The sequence below is a fragment of the Barbus barbus genome (assembly GCF_936440315.1).
Source record: "Barbus barbus genome assembly, chromosome: 17".
Taxonomy (NCBI): Eukaryota; Metazoa; Chordata; class Actinopteri; order Cypriniformes; family Cyprinidae; genus Barbus; species Barbus barbus.
In genome coordinates, this window is record NC_136745.1 from 22,592,729 (window position 1) to 22,616,229 (window position 23,501).

Genomic DNA, 23,501 nt, shown 5'->3' on the forward strand with positions numbered 1-23,501 from the left:
GAATTGAAGCTTCTGCTCGCACACATGAAACAGAATGTAGGAACGAAAATTGTGAAACCCAGATTTGATTAATTCTTAAAAAATGGAACTCCGTGATCTCCTGGGGTGTGTTATGAGCTGTTATGCAAAACAGTTGTTATATGATCTGAGCTGAGGTCTTCATGGTAAACTTCTACCTGCTTAAAGGTTCCCTTAAGTCAGTAAAGACTGTCAGAAACAACCAAATGAATTCATTTCTGACAGGATAACTGATTTACTGATACAACATGCTGTTGGTGACCTTAACAACTTGGTGAAAGTTGCCAAACAACTTCGACAGTACAAACACACACATGCACACACACACCACTGCTGCTCTAGAAACTACTCCGGGCTGTGGAAACTGTTCAGTTTTATTTTTTAATCATTTTATATATATCTTTCATGGTTTCTTGTGTTAAATATGCAATGCAATCACCTACAAAGAGATTATTTGTACACTTTAAAAAAGCAACATTAAAAAAACACCTAAATTGTATTAAACCCTTGGTTTTCAATTTCTTTGCCTAATTTCATTTTTTAATTATATATTCAAGAACTAGCTAAAATACATCTCTTCCATTTACACTTGATCCTCAAACACTAGCACTCTCTATTCTATTTTTTTATTTTACTTATTTATTTATTCTTTATTTCTTTCTTTATTTTTTAAAATGACCCTCTAACACTAATAATCTTTATTCTTTTTCTATTATTTTGACTTGTTTTCTTTTTATTTATAAAAAAAATTACCCTCTAACACATCTCTAATATTTTTCGCTCTTTTTATTTATTATAAAAACTTACTGAACTCAAACATAGGAGCATGATAAAAATGATAATTTTAGATTAAAATTTCAGATGGCACTTAGAGCCTTTTGTATCTCAACACTTCATACATTGTTTTAAAAAGGTCAAGTGAAAAGTCATTAATGAAGTAATAAAATGCACAAATCTATTTCGATTTTTTTTGTCCCATCCGTTGCGATCTCTACAATAATGGTTATCACTATATGACAATCATCGCAATTTCGTGAATTACATGATTCACGGAAAGAGCAGATTCACTCCAGTGTTAAAATGCAGTTGTCATGCAACACTTGGCAGTGTGTAAGTTGGCTGCTGGTCCTTTTAACAGCATGGAAAACAAAACATTTATACAAATCATGAATAGGATATATACAGAATTTTTTTTTTTATAATCTGGGAAAGACCTTTGTAGAGCTGTAGTGAATCTCAGTATGATACATTTGACAACCAGAACGTTTATATTACATATAAGCAGTATATTTATTGTTTTAGAATTTTAAACCTACAAATTTATGAATCGTTTTATATTTCCAAATGCTTCTGGAAGACACTATATTTATGAATAATGACATTTCTATCATCTCAGTGTCCACACATAAATGGAATGGAAATCATATTGCAGAACATGAAGGAATCTGTTTACTATCAGTCCCCATCTGGCTGTATCACATTTTCTGTTAACTAAACAAAAATATCAAGCTCTTATCTCGAGCATCTACTGCTCTGTCTTACAACATATTATATCTCATGTCATCATCACATGAATACAAATGCTGACAAATTTGAAGTATAATTGAAGCACTGCCAGAAAACGTGGGCTCAGCAGTAGCCTACATAATATGAAGTGAAAGTCTCAAGAGAAAAAAGGGAGGAGGAATGACAGTTAGAGTGACCGGGTGAAACTAGTTCTATAGTTATTTCAAGGTCATCTCTTTGTTTTTTTTATTCATGGACACTCTTAAGCTGAGTTAAAATGTGATTTCTGTCAAATTAAAAGGCATTTGTTTTTAATAAAATACAAACAGAATTTCTTCTTTTTTTTTAATAACATTATTCCACTGAATAACATGTCAATTTTATTTTAAATAAAGAAATATACACCCTTAAAGACCTCATTGTAAAATAAAATTAAATAATAAAATAAAGTACACTCCAACATTCACACACACCCAACTTTACAACTATACATAAAACACATAAAATACAAAGACTGACAGTATCACATGACAATATCAGCATGCAGCAGAAGAAAATCTGCTTCACCGTGTGTATTTTCACTGGAGATTCTCTGCCGACATAAGAAGTGATTCATCTGTTCTGTTTCATTACAGGTGCTTGAATTCAGTGTCAGTAATATGAGCTACGTAAGAATTAGATAGGTGCGTAAAATGGCTTGGTGTCAGCAGCTGACCCCAGGTCAGAGCTGCTGGTAACAGGGACCTTTGCTAGAGTCAGCTTGTTATATCTCATGCTGACTGGGCCATTCCTGTGGGAATTCATTTGTATTTTGTGCCCACAGAACTCAAAGGAGTTCAGTTAGGCCAAAAGCAGTGTATATTTCAGGAAAACAACAGTTTTTTTTCTTGCCCCCAGAGTTTGTGGCATGAATTGAGCATTCCGTTTTTTCTGTTTTGGCTGTCACCTGCTTCCCTTTCTACACCTCTGTGCCTTCCCGAGGGTAAAGAATGCCTGTCGAGCTCAAACCAGGGTAGAAATGCCCATTAAACTGACTGAGAGCAGGCCCGCTGTAGCCTAAAGCAGAGTGGGAGGGTGATGGGGAAATGGGTTGGGGCAGAGGTGACGCCCACTCGGACACCGTGGAGCTGGGGGAGTAAGTGCCAAACCCTGCAGGTTGCGAAGCTCTCTGTGCTACGTCCACCGGCAGACTGAGTGCAAAGGGACGACTCAGGGGATCTCCTTCCATGTCAAGAGAACCTGCTACACCAGACATCTCAGTCAGGAAATTGCTCAAGCATGGTGACGGTCCCGTGGATATGGGTGAAGGGCCCTTTTCAGGTGAAGTGGAAATGTCAACAGCTTGATTTTTTGGGCTGCCCCTGCCATTACTGTCTCCTGACTCAGAGCTCAGATTCCCTCCAGAACTGCTCTTCTCTGGGAGACTGTCAGACTTTCTCTTCCTCTTGCGTCTGAAGTTGCCGTTGTCAAACATTTTTTCACAATTCGGATCTAAGGTCCAGTAATTACCCTTACCTTTAAAGTGAGAGATAAATAGCACATTAAAAAAAAAAAAAAAAAAAAAAAAAAATATATATATATATATATAAGTTATTATATAGTGTTATTAATTATTTATTAAAATTATATATATTAATATTAATAGAAATAATATTTAACTGAGAAATACTACATTTTAGAATTTTTTTTTATAAGAATCAAAGAGACACAAACACTCACCCGGATCATCTTCATCTCGTGGAACCTTTTTGAAGCAGTCGTTTAGTGAGAGGTTGTGACGAATAGAGTTTTGCCATCCCGCTTTGCTCTTGTTATAAAAAGGGAAGTTGTCTGCAACGTATTGATAAATCTGGCTTAGAGTAAGGCGGCGATCTGGTGCACCATGTATGGCCATCGCAATAAGAGCTGAGTATGAATACGGTGGCCTGACCAGCTTCATAAGATCCTCCTGAGAAGGCATGGAGAACCAGCTCAGTTCACCACCAGGACCACCTGGTCCCCCAGGTCCCAAAAAGGGCCTTTGCATGCCATAGTGCTGGGGGACAAAAGGAGGTCCTGCAGGGCCAGGCGGTCCACCCAGATAAGGAGTGCTGTTCATCCCTGGGCTGTTGAACCACAGGTAGGGGTTAGGCGATGAGGCGGCGTAGTCTCCGAGTTCGTACGAGGAAGGATTTGTTCGCTGTGGACTCGGCAGTGATGGTGGTGGATAGTAGCTTTCGCTGTACAGACTCAATTCTGGAGGTTCCTGTCCCAAGCTTGGGAACTGAGGGCCACATCTCGTCGGAGACTGACCTTGAGATTCATAGGATGTCATTGTTTAGAGATCCTGATGTGTTCCACTTGGAAAGTCTTTCTCTCTCCTTCTCTTACTCTCTAATGACCTGTTTTTTTTGTTTGTTTTTTTACCTTATGGTTCAGGAACTCTTAGATGGTCCAGCTGGAGTTGTCCTGCGTGTGTCCTCTCTTAGTGCTATTGTGCTTCCTTCTGCTGTGTCAAAATCATCACCTGTTGCACCTGTTTTATTTATGCATATGTAGCACCGCCTAAGTCCCACCTTATTCCTGACACAGCCCCATAACCACCCACCCACCATCCACAAACCAGCAGCACCACCATCACCTGAAGGCATTCACAGGGTTTAGCCTGACACACTGGAATTTTCTGTTACAACCACTCCTGAAAATATATATATTCTTTGAAACCTTATTTTTTTCATAACTTTAACATCTAAAAAATATTTTATGAACAACAAGCACGTACTTATTGATGGAAAAGTTTCAATTGCATCTTTTCTTTGTAAGTAGAATGGTGTTTACATTCTTCTCATTCGACCGTTCTGTGTATTAATTAATTTCCCTTATCGAAAATGTTGGTTGTAATAAATTAAAGCATGCAAAAAAAATTTTTTAGCCAAGAGATAGTGTTTATTTTAAGTGCAAACTGTATTGCATTTATTATTGTATAACAGTTATTTATATTTATTTATATGTGTTCATTGTTTCATTCATTCATTTAGCTGGCCACGCCGGGACGTCAGCGATGACGTCATGACGTAAAATAATCGATAAATCGTTTTATTAATATTTTCTTTTAAATAAACACTTTTAAATAATCGATTCGTGTAAATAAACCAGACATCCCATTACCACAATTAAGATGATACTTTAAAAGAAAGCGAAATTCAAAGGAGATTCTGTACAGTATTTGATCGCGCACGCGTGAGAGCCGTTAAATCTACTTCCCGCGTGCCTTGCTCGAATAACTGTCAGCAGTCGCAATAAAACACGAAATATTAAAACATTGTCTGCAGTTCGCTACATCACAAAGGTAATTTGCTTAAATTATAAGTTTTTATTCACACTACATGTATATTAATTTTATTAGCGTAATTTAAAGCACGTTATATTTGAATGACAGAAAACGGATGAACGAAAACGAGTAAAACTGATTATGTATGTGTAAAACTTGGTCTTATTTAATTAATCGCGAAATTTAACTACGTTTGTGATTAAGAAACAATAGTCCAGCGGGAGTTACGGAGTTTGCTGGTTTTTAGATGTCGGACGATATTTCGAGCATGCAATCATGTGAGGACTTCAGTCGTGAGAGATTACAACTGAATCAACATTTGGAGAAGATGACTGAACAAATGGAGAATGTTTCAGGTAGATAGCAAACACACACTGCATTGAATATAATAATAATGCTGTGAATAAAAAATCGACTGTGTCAATAATCATGTTCTTTGTCCTCAGTGAAGTTGTCTTGGATGGCCTATGATATGGTTGTGCTCCGAACCAGTCCAGATCTGGCTGAATCCCTCAAGAGCCTGGAGAATGAGTTCCTCAAGTGCAAAGCTGTCATTTGTGGTCCCACAGATGGACAAGATAAAAATTCTCATCTTGCTGCTGAAGAACCTAATATTCCCCAAGAAAAAAGTTAGAGTTTCAATGTAGAACAGAGGCATCTGATAGGATGATGTTAATGTTGTTGAAGCTAAAGGAGATCTGCCAGACTCGTTTGGTGCCACCATATATTTGTAATTTAACATGGTTTTATTCCCTCATACAAATGAATAAAGATATCAACATGCTGAATGTGAATCTGATTAATCCAATGCCATTAAAATGCAAAAAGGGGCTTCTGAATGTTTTTCTCATTGCATCATTTTGTATGCAGATTTCTGTTTTCTTCCAAATAAGTTTAGTGATTTATTATGTTTACACGTTTGGAAAAAGTTACTAAACCTTTGAACAAATCTATTACAATTATTTGAGCTTTGTGAGGATTGAAAAATGTGTTTAATGCTACCTAAAACGCTGTTCCATTTTTAGATCTTATTGTGCTGTCATCCATTTAAGACAAAAAGAGACCATATAAACGGTAATGCATAATTATCCTTACTTCTTTGTGTAATGGACTTACAGATGGAGTCTGAAGGAATTTCCACCAAGAACAGTGAACATGGTATCTCAGATGGCCTGGATTATATATTGAAGCAGTTGGATTTAATGTCGGAATTGATTGACCAATTGGAAGGTAAATTTGCTGTTACAAGTTTTTTTTTGTTAGCACAATTCAGTGACTGTTAGCGACTGTCGGACCTAATCCCAACCTTATTTTCTTAGTTTTTTCGACAGTATTGTAAAATTATCTTATGAAATGTAATAAGAATAATAATATACAGTTTGAAAAGTAATCTCTGCACACTCATGTTTTGACAATTCTGAAATGTGCTGGCAGTTTAATAGTTCCTTTTTTTGAGTGTTGGCAAAAATTCTGGTGGCTTTGAAATGGGTATTGCATGAACACATTTTGAAGAAAATGTGGCACCCTTGCCAAGGGTGGCAGTTAACGAGGAGTCAGCGCTAAGACATTAATCTGCCCGCGGTCAATGCTAACACAAACATATCAGCACTCAGAACATCCCGCAAATCCTCCAGGGCTGTCAATAATGAGTTTTATTATGTCATAAAGCCATTAGATTTGGCACGAAAACATCTATTTCTGAGCCCTGCGTATCCAGTTAAGTAGGACTAAACATTGTTGAATATTTCGACAGTTATTTGTGGATTAGACCTTCTATAGTATCAAAACCTGCTATAGCCATATTTTAGATTGATTACTGAAAAATGATAATGACTGATAGATTTTCCTTTTGGGTGTACGTTAACAGTAATTTTTGCATAATACAAAACAGAATGCTTCTATTTATGCACTTTGATTACAGTAAACATAACCTGTTGGTGCTGGTTATGTTTCAGTCACTCAGAATGGAATGAGAGGGTCTCTTCTTGCGTTCTTCTTGCTGTATGTTCACCCACTACACCCTTTGTTTTCAGTGAAGATCCAGCTGCTGCAGTGTAACCTGACCTTGTGCTTCACACACCCTGATAACATGGCTTGTCTCCAGGCTGATGTGGAAACCCCAACATGGTTAAGCCATCAACAGACGATGGAAGGCTAAATACGTAACTCAAGAGAAGTGCTTTTTCACTTAAACATCACAATTTATTAGAAAACATTAAGTTCAAACACTAAAAGCATTAGGAATATTTAATTTAGAACAGACAAATGTACATTTTAAGAGCTGATAATAGTAAGTAAAATTGCCTCTGGCTAATATTAAGTCTAAAAATGCCTCTTGATTTTAACATTGAAAGTGTTTAAAAATTAATCTTCAATTTAAAAAGTGTAGACAGTCATGTCTGATCAAATTAAACTGAATATGATTTATTCATTTAGTCATGCACTTCATTTTTCAGTGCTTAGATATCCTGGTGTTGATTGCCAACATTGCAAATTGCGCCATTTCACCACACAAAGTGTCTGAATTCCATCAGTCTGTTTGACGCTGGAATCCAGTCAGCATTATATAGATTGCTCTTCTGCTTTGTGGGTCAGAAACCTGCCGGGTGCATGAGGCAGCACTGCCGATGAAGTCCGGCTCCACGCTCCATTCCGTCTATCAAAATCAGTGGGGTCTTCATATGGTGCGTGACCATGTCCATGACACTGGAGAAATTCTGGGACACACATACAGTTGATTGATTGAGGGAATCTCACAGAACCAATAAAAATCACCACTGCTGATAATCTAAAACATTCACTCAAATTAACTCTAGTTCACTCAAATTAACTCTAGTTAAACCTAAAAAGCCTACTGTATCATATTTGATACACAATTTCCTAAGGCCTCCAATTTATCAACACGATCAAAACTGTTGTACACAATCTGCTACATGCCTTCTGTCATCTAATTGATCATTTGTGACCCTGGAGCACAAAACCTGTCTTAAGTCGCTGGGATGTATTTGTAGCAATAGTCAAAAATACATTGTATGGGTCAAAATTATTGATTTTTCTTTTATGCCAAAAATCATTAGAACATTAAGTAAAGATCACGTTCCATGAAGATATTTTGTAAATTCCCTACTGTAAATATATCAAAACTGAATTTTTGATTAGTAATATGCATTGCTAAGAACTTAATTTGGACAACTTTAAAGGTGATTTTCTCAATATTTAGATTTGTTTTGCAACCTCAGATTACAGATTTATCAAATAGTTGTATCTCGGCCAAATATTGTCCTATCATAACAAACCATACATCAGTGGAAAGCTTATTTATTCAGCTTTCATGTGATTTATAAATCTCAATTTCGAAAAATTGACCCTTATGGCTGATTTTGTGATCCAGGGTCACATTTGTGTTTTTTCAACAAGCAAAAGGCCTTCTAAACAAGTGTATGTCTAATTCTAAAAACATCTCCTTCAGAGTTTTGGTAAACATGTCTTTTTGCTGTGAAATCTTTACTGATTTTGATCAAGAAAATGTAAGAGCAACTTTTATGCTGTTAGTATTTCAAGATGAACACTTACTATACTGAAGCAACTTAGGTTTATTTGATTATCTGTTCATCTTTTTTTATTTTTTTGAAAAAACATGTAAATCAAATATGATGAGGAACATTTATTTGTATGTCTCTTAATCATTTTTGTATTGCTTTGCAGTATTTGTTTTGCCCCTACAATATAAATGAGCTTTCATAAAACATTAATCAACATGTCATTACCAAGACATTATAGAGTATAGAGTATAACAGCATAATACTTACATGAAAATGTTTTTAATATTAGTTATGCAACAAATATCTAATTTAATTACATTACAAGCTATCAGAATTTTAGCCTACTTTTTGATCATTGAAATATCAGCAACTGCACCAAATTGCATATTTTCACTCTGTTTGGGCCTCTGATTAAAATTAAGGCATTTTCCCACCATAAGCTTCATATTCTCCTATATCACTTGTATCATATACTATACTAGCCATAAAAGCCTGATGTATCAAATGTGATACTCAACAAAATAAACACATATGCAACACTTTTTTTTATGTTTGATAGACAGTTCCATTTCGTAAAAATCCTTTACAGGGTTAAAGAGGACATCATTCATGACTGACGTTTCTTTCAGAATCAACAGATGCCACTACCTCAACACCATTTAGGCCTGTGCCCAGGGAATATCCATCGCTGTTTCCAAGGACACGGATCTGGACGTTGAACACTTTTTGCTGGTGCAGCACCATGAGTGTGTATGGCTGCTCTGTACAGCCCTTTGAACTGTCTCTCACCAAGAAAGTGCCATCCTAAAAAAAGACATAATGTGTGTGTATGTGTCTTCATACACGTTCTCTATTTTTTGCTCTCTCTATTTTGTCTTTCTCTTTATATACAAAGGCCTGGATTTTTTATTGTCTTTAAATTAGAAATTAGTTCTCCCATAAAGGTTTTTATTCACATTTTCTTATAATAATTTGAAGGCTGGGTTACATTTTAGATCATTTTAAAACATTTTAGTGGTGGAACTCACTCTATTCATTTGTCTGAGTGAGACTTCGGCCTCTGCTCGTGACATTTGCCCGACATACCACCGTGGATCCATGTCCTGAGTGAATTAAAAAACATTCAGCTTTTACATTGTATGTGTTCGCTTTTATTATTACAGCAGGAAACACTTTTTATAGGCATGCAGTACTAGGCTTAAATTTTTGTTATACAAACCACCAACCAACAGGACCGTGTGTAACAACAGTGCTATCTTGTGGTTGTCCAGTCTAACTGCCTGTTTTAAATTCCTGGAAGGTTTGTGGGATTGTGAGATGCTTGTTGTTGTCATGTTTATTAGAGGTAATGTGATTGTATTCACCTGCCCCATCGCTTCTACAGGTGGAGGAGGAAGCTCATCCCTCTGTTGGATATTAAATCTGTGTTGGAGATTAAAAAATATTTAGATACTATACTGCTCTGTGACTTTTAAAGAATGAATGCAAGTTGTTAATAAAGATATGCACCTTTGTGTGGGTAAAGTTGCTGATTTCGAAGCCATTTGTAAGGTGTTTTGGTTTATTGCTGTAAGGATCATAATTAAATTAAGGTAAAACAAATGTTTAGTGATATGATCGTACAATACAAAAGGTAACACAAATACAAAAAGAATGGTACCTGATTTGCCAGTATCTTTTTTTGACGGAGTAGATGAGCCAGGTTTCTTACTCCGATCTACCATTGGCACACCAGGTTTGCCTGTGGATATGATTTGCAGAATGTTCAGAGATCATGCTTTCATATTATTTTGGGATTTGAAGTTGAACTCATTTACATTGATTGGGGGGAATGAAAGGCCTGTGTGGAGAGGGATCCGGTCGTGATGGAGGCTTAGATGTCTGAAAGCAAAAAGTCATCTTACAGCATTTACTGTAAAAAGAGTCATTAAGATATATTTATACTAAAAATATCTTTACTTACATTCAAAAGCCCTCTGGCAAGAGATGCTGACTTGTAGTCCTGATGTGGTCTTGCAGAACCACGTGGGCCGCTGTCTACACACCGCCACACGACAGAATGGGTGAGTGAATTTTACTGATTGAGATACATAGATTCTTTCATGTATGTACATATTAGTGATTTGTGTTAGTATTGTGAATTACCTATATAATCGCCATCACCAAGAGGCTTGGCAACACGAAAGTGAGTCGGTAATTCAGAAGGTATTTCAGTAGGAGGTGGTTCATAGTCATCATCAGCATTCTCATCATCCTCAATATCACATGATGCTGCACATATGTAATTGTCTTCACACTCATTGCTATTATCTGGCTCCTCATAGTCGTTGTCACTTCCTTCTTGGTCCTGGAAATATAAATACACATTTTGCATTTAATACTAAGTTCCAAAAATTATGTTGAGAGGATTTTTTTTTTTTTAAGTGTAACATAGGGACTTACAAATTCATCAGAATCCCAACCTCCTTGATTAGGTTCTGCATTTTTATCGTTCAAAGAAAATAATGTAGAGACATTTTAGGAAGTGCACATAATGGGTTAAGTAGTGTAACCGTAATTTGTGTAGCTGCACAAGAGTTACCTTGGTTTGGAGGCATCCGATGATCTGATCTAGTCGAGGCAAATGATTAAAAATGACAAACTCTCATGCATGTAGAGACAGTTCAGCTTTGTTTAAGAAGCGTGATCTTGCTTACCTATGAAACAGACTCTTCTTTTGTTTGTTATTCTGATTAATATCTCTGCAGATCTTTGTGATAAATCTTCCAAATAGAAAAAAAGAAGTAAATAAATATAGAGCAATTTAACAAGAGAAAGATTATCACTGGCTCAACAGACTATTTTGAATTTGTATTATAAACCAGTATTTGGAGGCAAGTTTAATTTGCAGATACATTGTGTAAACAGTCTTACTGGTGACTTTTAGGTGACTCACTTAGAATTCTGTCTGCAGGCTCTTTTTTGTGTTGTATTGGACAGTTGCTATTATATATTAGTGTTTATGTAACCCAAACAGTATAGAGCATGGCACAAGCAATGCCAAGACAATGGGTTTGAATCCCAACTAATGAAATGATCTAATGCAGTTTCCAGCCAATACAAGTTGCTTCAGATATAGACATCTGCCAATGCAGACATAGCAGAACCAGAAGGCACATGCTCTTTATCCCAGCCAATATGTTTAGTTTCTACTTTTTTTTTTTTTTTTTACCATATGTGGGAGATTTTTGTTCTTGATGTTGAACTTAAAACTCACGGTATATGTGCTGCAGGGAACTTCTTAAGGTCTTTATCAGTCATGTTCTAGAATAAGATAGAAACAGGAATTATTTGTTCTATATTGTGATTTGGCTTGTCTGAGCATACTTTTATACAGTACTCTGTTAGATTTTTCACCAAAAATGTTTCAAGAGGGTTGTGTTTTTTTCTTTAGAGTGGAAGTAGAACATCTGTTTACATTACCAAACATTCTTTTTGCCATTAGTAGTAATATTGATATTTGTATGCACAAGGATTCCAACAACAGACAGTTTGGCCCACGCACAGATCTGGACTCACCATCTTTGAGTCCATCATAGAGTGATACACAAATATCAGAATATTAATTTAAATGTAAACATATTTCTTTCGGCTCACTAAAGCAAACAATATGAGTCTCTTTTTTTTGGTGAAGAATCTAATGTGTCTACAACCTTTGCACAATACTGTATACCGTTTATTGATGGTTATATACAGTACAATGTAGTGCATGCAGAACAGTTTATATTGGAAGTAAGATTTGTCTGAGTTTTAGTGTATTTGTCATAGAGACAAAACAAATTTACCAAGAATCTTGCACCATTCATATTGCTTTTCTTTACCACTCTGTCACACCCCAACAGTTTCATCTGAAAATAGAAAAAAAGTGTGATGGCTGAAAGCTGATCTGCAGTCACACTTTACATTTAGTATTCTCAGTCATAGACATTTGATGAACACTCTATATTGTGTTAAAGGGACAGACACAGCAGCATGTTTTAATCTGAGATAAGAAAAAAGTTCAGGATTTGATATATATAAACCCTCAACTATTTTTTTTAATAATATATCATTTCTATCTCTCTTTTTATGAATCACATCTGTTTTGGACAGATTTGACATAACAGAGCATTTGATTGAATGACTGCAAAACAAAGAAATAAATTAACTGGGTTCATTAGAAGCTTTACACAACTCTCAAATATACAGTTAAAAAAAACACATTGCGTGAAGTGCTGCAACTGAAGAACAAAAGCGTGACTGTAAAAAAAAGAGCTCTAAAGATTACCCTCTCAAAGAGAATTCAAAGTCACATTTGACATTTTACCACTAAAAGGCATCATTACAAAAACCTCAATAATTTATTCAGTCAACTATGTTTTAGTCTAGAAGTATGCTTAATTTCGAAATGAACACAAAATGAGGTTTACATGATAAACTTTGTAACGTTGACCGCTGCTTTTAAGACATTTACATGGAATGTGTCTTGTTTTTTGTCAAAAAAAAATAAAAAATAGGATAAATTTCACATACTCACTTTTTTGAGATAATCAACCAAGTCTCCAGAGTTCCAGCCCATCACCTCTGACTTGGACGGTACACTTTCAAAACTCATTGTGATTGGATTGGTTGTTTCCCCAATACAGTGGAAATGGACTCTTCTACACTTGCAGATGCTTCTTGCTGTTGAGTTTTTTTTTGGAATCTATGATGATGGCTATTAAAGTATAAAGTTTTGCTGAAAGTTGCAAGGCTCTTTTCTTGCTTGTGGCTAGTTGGTCTAAGACTGAGTGTGATGATACTGTTGACACAGAATAGCAGGCTCTCAGCTCTCTCTGTTTCCTGTAACTTTGTATAGAGGAAGTGCCTCATCACCAAAGATGTGAAAGTCAATCCTTTCAGAGCATGACTAGTACATTATATCTTTGTACATAACTGCACTTTTGAGGCCCTATAACATAAATGCATCAGAAAAATACCATAATAAATCTAGTGTGCATGTTTAGTTTTGAGCAAATTGCATGTTAAAAGCATTGCAAGGGTTACAAAAGTACACTCATTATAGATCGGACACATCAAAAGAAAATGGTCTCACATGTTCTTGGCACAAGCAGATAACTAGGCCATGACCACAAATAAACAATCAGAGGACATAAGATGCAGATAGTGCAATGCGTTCCATCATTGTAGATCAGCACATCCCCCGTGCCTATTCACCTGTTATGCATTGCATTTTCCGAACAAAAAAAGGAAATATCACTTTTAGGAACAGAACAGCATGCAATCTAACACCAAGTTGAGAGTTGAAGGCACTCATCAGTCCAGCAGGCCTGATAAAGTGAAGTAGCTGCGTCCCCAGCGCTGGCAGCTTGTAGACAATAAAAAGCAGAAGGAACTTTCGTTGCAAATGTTTTAGGTGTTAAAGATATCCTAAAGATGACCACACTTAATTTTGTCACCATTTATGGTCAACCGTATAATTGGAGCTAAATTAATTCTTGATAGTTTGCCATGGTGTTTTTTTGTTCTTGGTAAATTTTTCAGAATGTGCTTTATAATTTTTCCAAACTTGAGGTTATACATATTTTAGGATATTTAAGAAACCTGAAAAAAAAAAAAGATTATTCAAAGTTGTAAATAAAACAATAAAAGGTAGCCTAATTGGAGTAAATTTTATAAGACAATACAATTTCAATCTTTCTACTTCAAAATTTCACATTTGTTTCAGTGTTACCTACTGATTCTCTGTAAGAATTTGTGAAATTTACTAGCAATTTCTGAGTGGCAGTAATTCTACACCAATTTTTTTTCCAGTGTAGGAGGCACAAGGACTTAACCTGTCTTGTAGAAGAAAACCAGTAAAGTACCACAAACCTCTAATGAATGACAAATAAGTCAGGGAGTCAGTACTTAGCTTAATATAGAGTGTGGCAGTTCTTCTGATGAAGAAACAGCGCATTCCTTGTCTTTGTCATGCGCAAGTGGAATCTTTAAGCTAAAAGGAAATAGGTCTTTTGTCGAGTGGAACAGACTGGGATCACTGATGGTGCTGGGGTTTTGAAGTGGCTAAACCAAAGGGCTGCACTAGATTACAACCTGATTCTATCCATATGAAAGGTCTGTAAAATCAGAGACAAGGAGGGGATGGGAACGGGGGTCATGGCTGAGATGACAACAACATGGTACTGTATTTGAGGGGATGGCCACTTTGTTCCTTATTCATCACAGCTCAGCAGGGTGGCCTGGGAAAAAAACATAGCATCCTGAAAGGCAAATAGGCATTCTGTGGTGAGTGAATTGTTTGTTTCTGTTGATTGGAGTACTTTGAGTAAACTTTTCCTGTATTTTTTTATTTTAATTTTTGTATTTTTTATTGAAAGAAAGCTATTATTTAATCATGTAGCCTACTTTTTAAATATCAAGTGAAATCATTTTTGTCTTGTAACATGGAAGTAGCCAAGGGAAGTAAATGAACTCACTGTAACATGCTATATTCTGAGAGTCCCACCCCCTGTCCTCTAAGTCAAGACCCCCACTGGAGCCAATATCCCATCATTCATCAGGCCAGACAATTTGGCAGATTTATGGCATGTCCCACTGAGTAAATTGACTATGCATCAAGTAATAGGCAAACCAACTGAGAACTCTGCTGATAAACTATATGAAAACAAATGTCATGATTAGGCCATAACATGGAATTTGGTAAAACATAATCACTCTATGTTGACACACGAAGGCTAATATAGGCCTGGTTTTACAATTTAAATGTATTTTCAACCTCGTAACGTGACTATAATGGAATTTAGATCCTTCCCTTTGATTTATTTACATGCATCGCGGTGACTTCCGCAGCTGTGATTATACACCAACACAGCGGTAACGCGGATTAACATGCCAAACACCTTCCAGCGGTGGCATGTTTCCTACGGGCTTTGTCTACACTTTTGTCACCGGGGTGGCGTTCTGTCAACACTGGCCGCATATCAAAGTGCGTGAGAGTCTAGGCAAGGGAGGCGCCTAGGACCAAGTGTGACAATGTTAATCCCTTAAAGAGTATTCATTAAATAAACGCTCTTTGCTGTAGTACTAATTGAGACCCCTATCATTACTTTTCAAAGTTTTTTGTTTTTTTTTCTTCTCTCTCTCTCTCTCTGACGGCGCGTGTCTGGGATACAGCGCTCAAATGTTATAGATAGGAACGTATAGCAACCATCTTAATTGATAATCACTTGGGCTATTTAATTAGGCTACTTATTTCGTCCGTTCTATGCTATAATTACATTTAGGAAGTTTACTTTGCTTAATCACAGACAGTGCAAAGAAAATAATTGTATCTGTTTGTAATGTAACTTTGTTTTAATGCAAAAAGCCTCTGCCATCTTTCCCCGTCATTTTGATCTAAGTGAATCACTTTGGTTGAACGCAGGCAATGTGAGTAAAATTGATGGTTGCTGAACATTTTAAATCTTTAGGAAGACGGAAGCAAAAAGAGAAGTCGACTTTAACTGTTGTGAGTTAATGTGAAGTAGTGTTTTTTAAAAAAAAAAAAAAAACGCTCAAGTAACTTTAAGCCTGTTCTTAAATTTGGATTTTAAAATTATTGGTCTTTTTCATAGAAATCCTGAATGAACAGAAATGTTTAAAACCACCAGAAGCAACAATAGGGGGGGGGGGGGGGGGGGGGGGGGGGATTTTCATTCATATCTGAACTACATTTAGCATATGTTCATGTTTCTTTCTTCATAATTTATGTTACCTATATTTTGCAATAGATTTAAACTGCGTTTTCATATTTATACATTTCCTGTTTATGTTCAACATACAGAAATAGCCAATGTCCATAATTAGGTTATTGAATAATTTGGACTTATTTAGGTTGATAAACATTAAGCATAAACGAGACAAGCAATTTCAGTTTCTCAGTTTTATTAAAATACTTTCATATATAATTATATACAGAAATAGCAAATAATAACAAAAAGTGCAGGTGGAGGTGTTCTCGTGAGAAAGGGTTGGTTAAGGAGGTGTTTTATTTTGGTCCTCGATGTCTGCGTCTTTGGTGTCCTTGGCCTCCGTGTCTCAGTGCGCAAACGTGTTTGACAGTGACCTGAGAGCAGTTCTCGCACTTTACTGTGCAGCACCAGTGGAACTTGCAGTTGCAGCTACTCACTATCTCTGTGCGCCTCTCCTCCACCCGCAGACCGCAATCATGGCACAGCCTCCGACAGCTTCTCCTTTCCCACTGAGTGAGACTTTCCCCATGTTGCAGGCACTCCCGACCCTCCGTGCCAGGAAGCCCGAGGCTCAGGTTCTTGGCACAATAATCCGGCGAATCCTCCAGATATATGAGCTCAGACTGGGCTATGGAGCTGAAAGCGTCTGCCATAGCCACCCGGTTGTCTGCGCTGTTGCCCGCGCGCATTCGTCTCTTGTCCATTTCGAGTTTCTTTGCCTGGTCGTGCTTCACTTTAAGGTAATTGCCAATCTCACGGAAATCAGAAAGCTGCATCCAACACGTTTGCATTGTGCAACTTTCTGACATGCCATGGCACCTACAGATCCTCTTCATAGTTTCCTTTACAGCCTAGAACACGAAGTAGGCTATTGTTAATTTACAGGTCTTATGTGCATGTAAGCCTATTCATTTTAGGTACATATAAACATGTCAAACATATTTTCAAACAACGTAGTAAGTTGGCCTTTTTTTGTGAAGAGGTAACATAAATGCTTAGTTGCGTAATATGGTTTGCCATATCACTTGCGTAATATAAATAGCCTAATAAATAAATAAATAAAATATTAAAATAAAAATGGTGCCCCCTAGCGGAGCTGTATGATAGGCAAATTTCGTTTATTTTTTAATACTGGATTTCAGATTAATTTAATACTGTTTATGTGTCAGATGTGTCAAAAAAAGTATTAAAACTTTGATATGAAAAATATTCCTCAACTCAACTTACCAAACGTCCAGCTTCATTATTATGAAGATTAACTGCAGCTCGAGAGTCTTGTCCAGTCTCAAGCGCATCCACGAATTGTTTTGAAATTCTCTCGCCAAAATCCACATTGTCGCTACATCCTCCCCAAAGCCAACCACGACCCCCTGAAATTAACAGTTTAACCCATTAGATAAACGCGTCGTGACTGTGCTAAACAGCAAAAAAAAAAAAGAAAAGCTTTTATTGCATTGTTAATACATAAAAAAAAGGTTGTAGTATTTTCTGTTTAAAATTAGTTTAGCATGTGAATATATAGTAATGTTCTTACCGAGTTTGCCGTTTCTCGAACTGTCACATCCGCAGTCGTCCAGATCTCCAAGACTGCAATTTCTGGTTAAAGTGTACATTACACCAGCTGTGCTTATTGCGTGGACAAATGACGTCTCCCTCGTTGCTAGAGAAGTTGAGAGAATTAATATGTAGTTTTTATTTTTGTTTTACATTTTTAGAGATAAACAGCTCACATTTATGAACATATCTTACCACTTCTGAAGCCTTTGTGAGTAGAAAGTTGCAGCACGCTGTCTGGGCAGTTCCATCTGTCCCAAGCAAACTGATGTTTGCACTCACGTACTCCGCTTTGCGCACCCACCTGCACACTACTTGCATAGGTAAGATAAGCCTAGGAAGAAGATAAAAAAAGAAGATCGGGATACCAAAAAAACAAAAACAAATCCAGATGATATTGTGGTCTTTTTTTTCAAAGCTAAGAAAATAGATTACCTTTGGTCCAGTCATCAGCAAATTGTTCATTTTCCTATGGAAACAAAAGGCAAAATAAAATACGCGTTATGTTAACGAGAGCAATTATGTTTACATTGCAACAACTGGTAATAATTCGCTAATGCAGCCTCACCATGTGTGCCCAGGGAGAGCCTTGTCGCAAATAAAGAATAAAAAACCCCAAAGGAAGAAATAAGCCATTAGCTTAGATCCACAGCGATAAAGCAAGCAATGTACTGTTTCGAAAAAGTGATGTGCCTTCACGTATTTTATACTCCTCCCAACGGGGGCCAGAATACCTTTTGTTACAGGATTCCTGTCAAGCTATTGGTCTACAGTCACCAGCCAAGTCAAGGAAACGCCTCCATAGCACTTCAAAGAATATCAATACACAACAGCTTACTCTCTCTCCGCCAGCAGGGTCCCAAAGTTGTTGGAACTGATGCATAATTCAAGTGTGATTGGGAGTGATTTTACACCGTTTATTCACCAATAAACATTTGAACCAGATGTCAAACATGCGCAAAAAAAAAAAATTTACCACTTGGAGACTGTGATTCAGTTTTAAATATTTAATGTGCTTCCCACGACAAAATAAGTCAATTTAATATATAAACACAATGTGATAGTTAAAAAACATTTGCCTTAAATAAGTTCCATAAAAACACAACACTTCAAGCCCCATGTGAAACATTACACACTGTCAAATAATCTGTTCGAGAGAAAAAAAAAATATGGTGCAGATTTTCAAAACAACCTTTCAACATTATTGTAACTAAATCTTTGATCTAATGTCGAAAACGAAAAAGTGCAAACAATGAACGTAGGTCTATGTGAAATTAGAACTTAGTATGTGATCAATTCAATTGACAGTGGGAACGAGAAAGCCCTTGTGTCTAATTTAGGGGTTCGAATTGACATTTTTCCTTATAGCAGTGTGCAGAATAATATACAGTAAGAGAAAAGCAGCATATCTTAAAATCTCATATAAAATATATTTACATTGGAAATATACAACTTAATATATTTGCAAAGATGAGTTCATCTATTACGTGCATTCTGTCTTCTTCGTGAATTGTTGTGCGGCCGACGGTTTTTGTGCCTTTTTGCGCAAAAATACTTGGTCACAGTCTGAGTGCATGTTTCGCATTTGACTGTGCAACACCAGTGAAATTTACAGTTACAGCTGCTCACAGTCTCTATCCTCCTCTCTTCAACTTTCAGACCACATTCGTGGCAGAGCCGCCTGCAGCTTCTCTTCTCCCACTGAGAAAGATTCTTTCCGCTTTGTAGACATTCCCTGCCTTCTGTTCCATGTTGTCCCAGGCTGAGGTTTCTCACACAGTACTCTGGAGAATCTTCCATATAAATGAGCTCTGTGCGCGCAACGGTGCTGAACGTGTCCGTGATTGCGCCGCGATTGTCCGCGCTGTTACCAGCCCTCATCCGAAATTTGTCCATCTCCAGCTTCTGTGCTTGATCGTGTTTGATTTTCAGATAGGTACCGATTTCTCTGAAATCAGCCAGCTGCATCCAACATGTCTGAATACTGCAGCTTCCAGACACACCATGGCACTTACAGGTCCTTTTGAGAGTTTCTTTGACAGCCTGGAATATAAAAAGTTTCACATTAGCCATACGCATCCACATGCCGCAATAAAAAGTGTTTCGTTTGACTGGAGAAAGTAGATAAATAAGAGAATACAACTATACTCACAAGTCGACCAGCTTCGTTGTTGTGCAGGTTGACTGCAGCGCGAGAGTCGTGACCATTTTCCAGCGCGTCCACAAATTGTTTAGCGATTCTTTCTCCAAAGTCAACATTGTCACTGCAGCCTCCCCAAACCCAACCACGACCACCTTTGAAAGAAGAAAACAGTCTAACGTTATTGGTCTGGAAGCATTAAATAATTTTAATTACAGATAAGTATACTTCATATTAATAAATAATAAAAATGTCTTACCCATTTTTCCTATTTTAGAGTCATCACAGCCACAGTTATCGAAGTCCCCCATGCTACAGTTCTTTGTCAAAGTGTACATAACACCAGCAGCACTTATGGCATGCACAAAAGCGGTCTCTCTGGTGGCTAATATAAGCAAATGATAAAAAAAGAAATGATTAGAACATGTTCAATTTAATGCATTTTCAAAGTAAAACGTAAAAGCCGGAACAGTTTGCAAGTTTTTGGTGTTGCAATATAAGTTGTTGTGCAAAAAGTAAAAAACAAACAAACTTGGAATTAAAATTTTTTTCTCACACATAATGCTGTAAAACCTTAATTTTTAAGAGTGAAAAATAAAGCAGAATGCATAATTTGATTTTAATAGTGCTTACCACTTCGCAGACCGTTATGTGTAGATAACTGCAGTGCGCTTTCCGGACAGTTCCACCTGTCCCATGCGAACTGATGTTTACACTCTTCAATACCACTCTGAGCCCCAGCCTGCACACTGCTGGTGTATGTAAGGTAAGCCTGACGAACAAAAGATGAACATTAATCAGACACTGTGCGATCAGACGTTTTATACAAGTAATAAAGAAACATATATATATATATATATATATATATATATATATATATATATATATATATATATTTTTTTTTTTTTTTTTTTATCGCTGACATAGAGAGGAAAACTTAAATTACCTTTGGTCCTGTCATCAGGAAGTTATTCACCGACCTTGAAAAATGAAAGAAAAAAAGCATGCGTTAGCATAAGTTTTGTAAATAAAACCAGTGACCAAACAACTGAAATATAATGTTTCGAATATTCTATAAAAATGTCTGTACCATGCTGTTGTCGACAGGATGTGACAGCACATAGACATCACCAACGATGCAAAAAGCTGGCAAGGGTTCATTGCTGCGTGAGCGACCCCTGATTCTTCAATGCTCCCTTCTTGTGGAAATGCAAGGCACAAACACTGAGACGGATACCCAGGAAGAGACAGAAGACAAGTGACTCAGTGCTCGAACGAACAAGGCATTTATACCTGTCGCCAACTTTGAGTGACAGGCATCTCCCAACCTCTGACAATTCGCTGTGAAAAGACGTCGAGGAGGTCACTGGGATTGTGCGTCCACGTACTTCAAAGCATTAACACTTTTCACCAATCCCTTCATTCTATGTTTCATTAAGCGATCATTTCAGTATGTTTATAGATAAACTATTTTTTACCCGACTATTTGTTTATTTAGTTCAAGTTAGTTTCTGTCCGTTTACCACTTTAGCATGCAACAATTTGTGTTTTTGAAAGACAATTTAAAATGAATTGGACTGTCCAAAGCCATCAGATTGTTCGTCTAATATCCATTCATTAGACTCGTTGAAGGTGTTGTGTAGTGTATTCATAAATATGCTGTATGTTGATCCCATATTGGACATGTACCACTGGACATGCATTTTTGCATTAGAATAGCCCTTTTATCTGCCTTCTTAAATAAGGGTTTATTAGTTTAGAAATAGTAGCTACTAGACTATTATACACAAAGTACATAAATAGGCTATACACAATATACACAAGCCTGTATAGTCATACATCATTTAAATTAAAGGCCTCGACTTTATAGATGTTCTTTATTTGAGTATTGGCTTTTCACGTTTTGGGAAAGTGTTTTACCGGGAAATGACACTGAAATGTAAGGGGCTGCTCTACATTGTATACAAAAAGCCATAAAATCATTCGACTCCGTTCGCTAAGGGCCATGCAAATAACATGTAACACTTCTACGGCTCTGACACTCTGGTGTTAATAGAAGACCAGCTGATCCCCTGGGAACAGCTCTGGTGTGAATAATGTCTGGAAATGTAGTCGGATGTATTATAGAGTAAAACAAATCATAGGTAGCCTGCTCTGCAAAATAATAATAATAATAATAATAATATGCCTATATGATTTATTCGATCATTTGACCAAAGAGTGAGAATGGATAGCCTACATTTTAAGCTACCCATGTCATTGGTTTATTAAAAAAAAAAGTTACTCCTTCAATGCTTAAATAATAAAAATACATAAATAATAGTTTTTAATAAAAGGACAACTTTTTCATAACTTAGTGCTTAGCCTACTGTTGACTATTCAATCATGTCATGTAAGACTAGCCTAATTCAAAACACATATATAAGCCAATTCACACTAAGTTATTATTTGTCATAGGGGATCAACAGCTGAACAATGTAAACAAAAGGATAATCACGAGAACGATTATATTTCATCATTTTACTTTCGATGACTTTTGCGATTAAATAATATACTCTATATGGAGATGTGATTTTTATAACTTGTTGCTCGTGGAAGATTAATTGTTGAAACCACGTATTGACATCTTCGAATCAAATCGTTAATCACTCAAAATCCCTTTTCAAAACAGCATTTATTTGATGGTCGGATAATGGTTTAACCAATGCTGCTGGCTGGAAGACAATGGAGGGACGCGCAAGTGAGGATAATCCCCACTAATTGGACATCGGCATCATCAAGTCTACAAGGTGCCTGAAACCCAAATTCCCACACCTACTTGTTACAAAACAAACCCGTATTAAACAATGATCTGGTAAAAGCAGACCTAACCTAAACGAGACCGTCGTGCCATAAACGTTCTGTCGCAGGAATCTCAGAATGGTTTTATGGAACTAAGGGCAATGACGCATCGCTTACTTTCACGCTTTAATTCATGTGACTAATAAATATGGGCAATGAAAGAATAATCACAAAGTAAGCATTAAACAAGGCTAGAAGATCATCACAGCGTTTACTCCCTATATCAGCCTGAAATCAGGGAACATGGCTCACTTTACTGCACAGATTATCCACTTTGACGAGTCACTCAGAGAATCACTAGTTTCATACAGAAGTCAGTTAAAAACCAAAGACATTTGTGTTAGTCAGTGAATTATGTTAAAACACGGTGATTCGAAATTTGCATTAGGTAAAGTCCAGACACAATTTGCCACTCCCCTCATTTAAGTGCGACCAGCTTACACTTACCACGACTTTCAAAACATTACATGAAATAAATCGTGCTGAGTGACACAGAAAAAAAATTGTGTGTAAACGAATCAATAAACTATACATTTCGTGACTATAGCACGATTTGCCTTGAGATTATTGGACCAACCAAAATTGCCCTAAACGCATAATGTTACAAGGAGCTGCATTTTATTTCTGGATGAAAAGCACAATAACGTTTAAACCTTCTACAGTTTACATTAATCTTTGTGGATTACACAAGCGTTTTTTTCTCAGATATATTATAAAACTGAGAATAAACAAAGACAAAAGATTTGGTTAAACAATGTTAAAACATATTGGTGATATCATTACAAATAGTAATTGTGTAAAACAAATACTTCGAAATTTAGCAGCATCATTTTAATCAT

General features: G+C 36.6%; 5 protein-coding genes across 6 annotated transcripts; 1 reads left to right on the top strand and 4 right to left on the bottom strand.

The window, feature by feature from the left end:
- Positions 1 to 394: 394 nt before the first annotated feature.
- LOC306883661 (forkhead box protein I3-B) lies at positions 395 to 4,028 on the bottom strand. Of its 2 annotated transcripts, XM_079439036.1 has the most exons (3): positions 3,931 to 4,019; positions 3,244 to 3,816; positions 797 to 3,039 (listed from the first exon to the last, which is right to left on the bottom strand). In XM_079439036.1, the coding sequence occupies exons 2-3, from the start codon at positions 3,620 to 3,622 to the stop codon at positions 2,483 to 2,485; spliced, it is 936 nt and encodes a 311-aa protein (XP_079295162.1). In that variant the 5' UTR covers positions 3,623 to 3,816; positions 3,931 to 4,019; the 3' UTR covers positions 797 to 2,482. The 2 variants fall into 2 exon arrangements, with proteins under 2 accessions (XP_079295161.1, XP_079295162.1); XM_079439035.1 differs by having other exon boundaries at positions 395 to 3,039; positions 3,244 to 4,028.
- A 557-nt stretch (positions 4,029 to 4,585) lies between these two features.
- Positions 4,586 to 9,913, top strand: syce3 (synaptonemal complex central element protein 3). Its single transcript, XM_079439038.1, has 6 exons — positions 4,586 to 4,852; positions 5,082 to 5,190; positions 5,281 to 5,463; positions 5,953 to 6,064; positions 6,868 to 6,996; positions 9,006 to 9,913. Exons 2-4 carry the CDS (start codon positions 5,082 to 5,084, stop codon positions 5,961 to 5,963), a joined length of 303 nt encoding a protein of 100 aa, XP_079295164.1. The 5' UTR covers positions 4,586 to 4,852; the 3' UTR covers positions 5,964 to 6,064; positions 6,868 to 6,996; positions 9,006 to 9,913.
- On the bottom strand, positions 7,020 to 13,191 carry LOC306883662 (lymphocyte cytosolic protein 2-like). Its single transcript, XM_079439037.1, has 15 exons — positions 12,932 to 13,191; positions 12,201 to 12,263; positions 11,633 to 11,679; positions 11,073 to 11,138; positions 10,958 to 10,986; positions 10,819 to 10,853; positions 10,522 to 10,723; positions 10,340 to 10,413; positions 10,194 to 10,257; positions 10,037 to 10,117; positions 9,886 to 9,943; positions 9,741 to 9,798; positions 9,405 to 9,479; positions 9,025 to 9,180; positions 7,020 to 7,551 (listed from the first exon to the last, which is right to left on the bottom strand). Exons 1-15 carry the CDS (start codon positions 13,007 to 13,009, stop codon positions 7,426 to 7,428), a joined length of 1,212 nt encoding a protein of 403 aa, XP_079295163.1. The 5' UTR covers positions 13,010 to 13,191; the 3' UTR covers positions 7,020 to 7,425.
- Positions 13,192 to 16,423: 3,232 nt separating this feature from the next.
- LOC306883616 (protein Wnt-8-like) lies at positions 16,424 to 18,146 on the bottom strand (the record flags this gene model as incomplete). The annotated part of the gene is made up of 5 exons (XM_079438979.1): positions 16,424 to 16,978; positions 17,355 to 17,497; positions 17,662 to 17,787; positions 17,877 to 18,015; positions 18,117 to 18,146. The coding sequence occupies 5 exons, from the start codon at positions 18,144 to 18,146 to the stop codon at positions 16,424 to 16,426; spliced, it is 993 nt and encodes a 330-aa protein (XP_079295105.1).
- Positions 18,147 to 19,157: 1,011 nt separating this feature from the next.
- On the bottom strand, positions 19,158 to 20,982 carry wnt8a (wingless-type MMTV integration site family, member 8a; the record flags this gene model as incomplete). The annotated part of the gene is made up of 6 exons (XM_079438980.1): positions 19,158 to 19,724; positions 19,834 to 19,976; positions 20,081 to 20,206; positions 20,455 to 20,593; positions 20,768 to 20,801; positions 20,912 to 20,982. 6 exons carry the CDS (start codon positions 20,980 to 20,982, stop codon positions 19,158 to 19,160), a joined length of 1,080 nt encoding a protein of 359 aa, XP_079295106.1.
- Between the last annotated feature and the right edge of the window lie 2,519 nt (positions 20,983 to 23,501).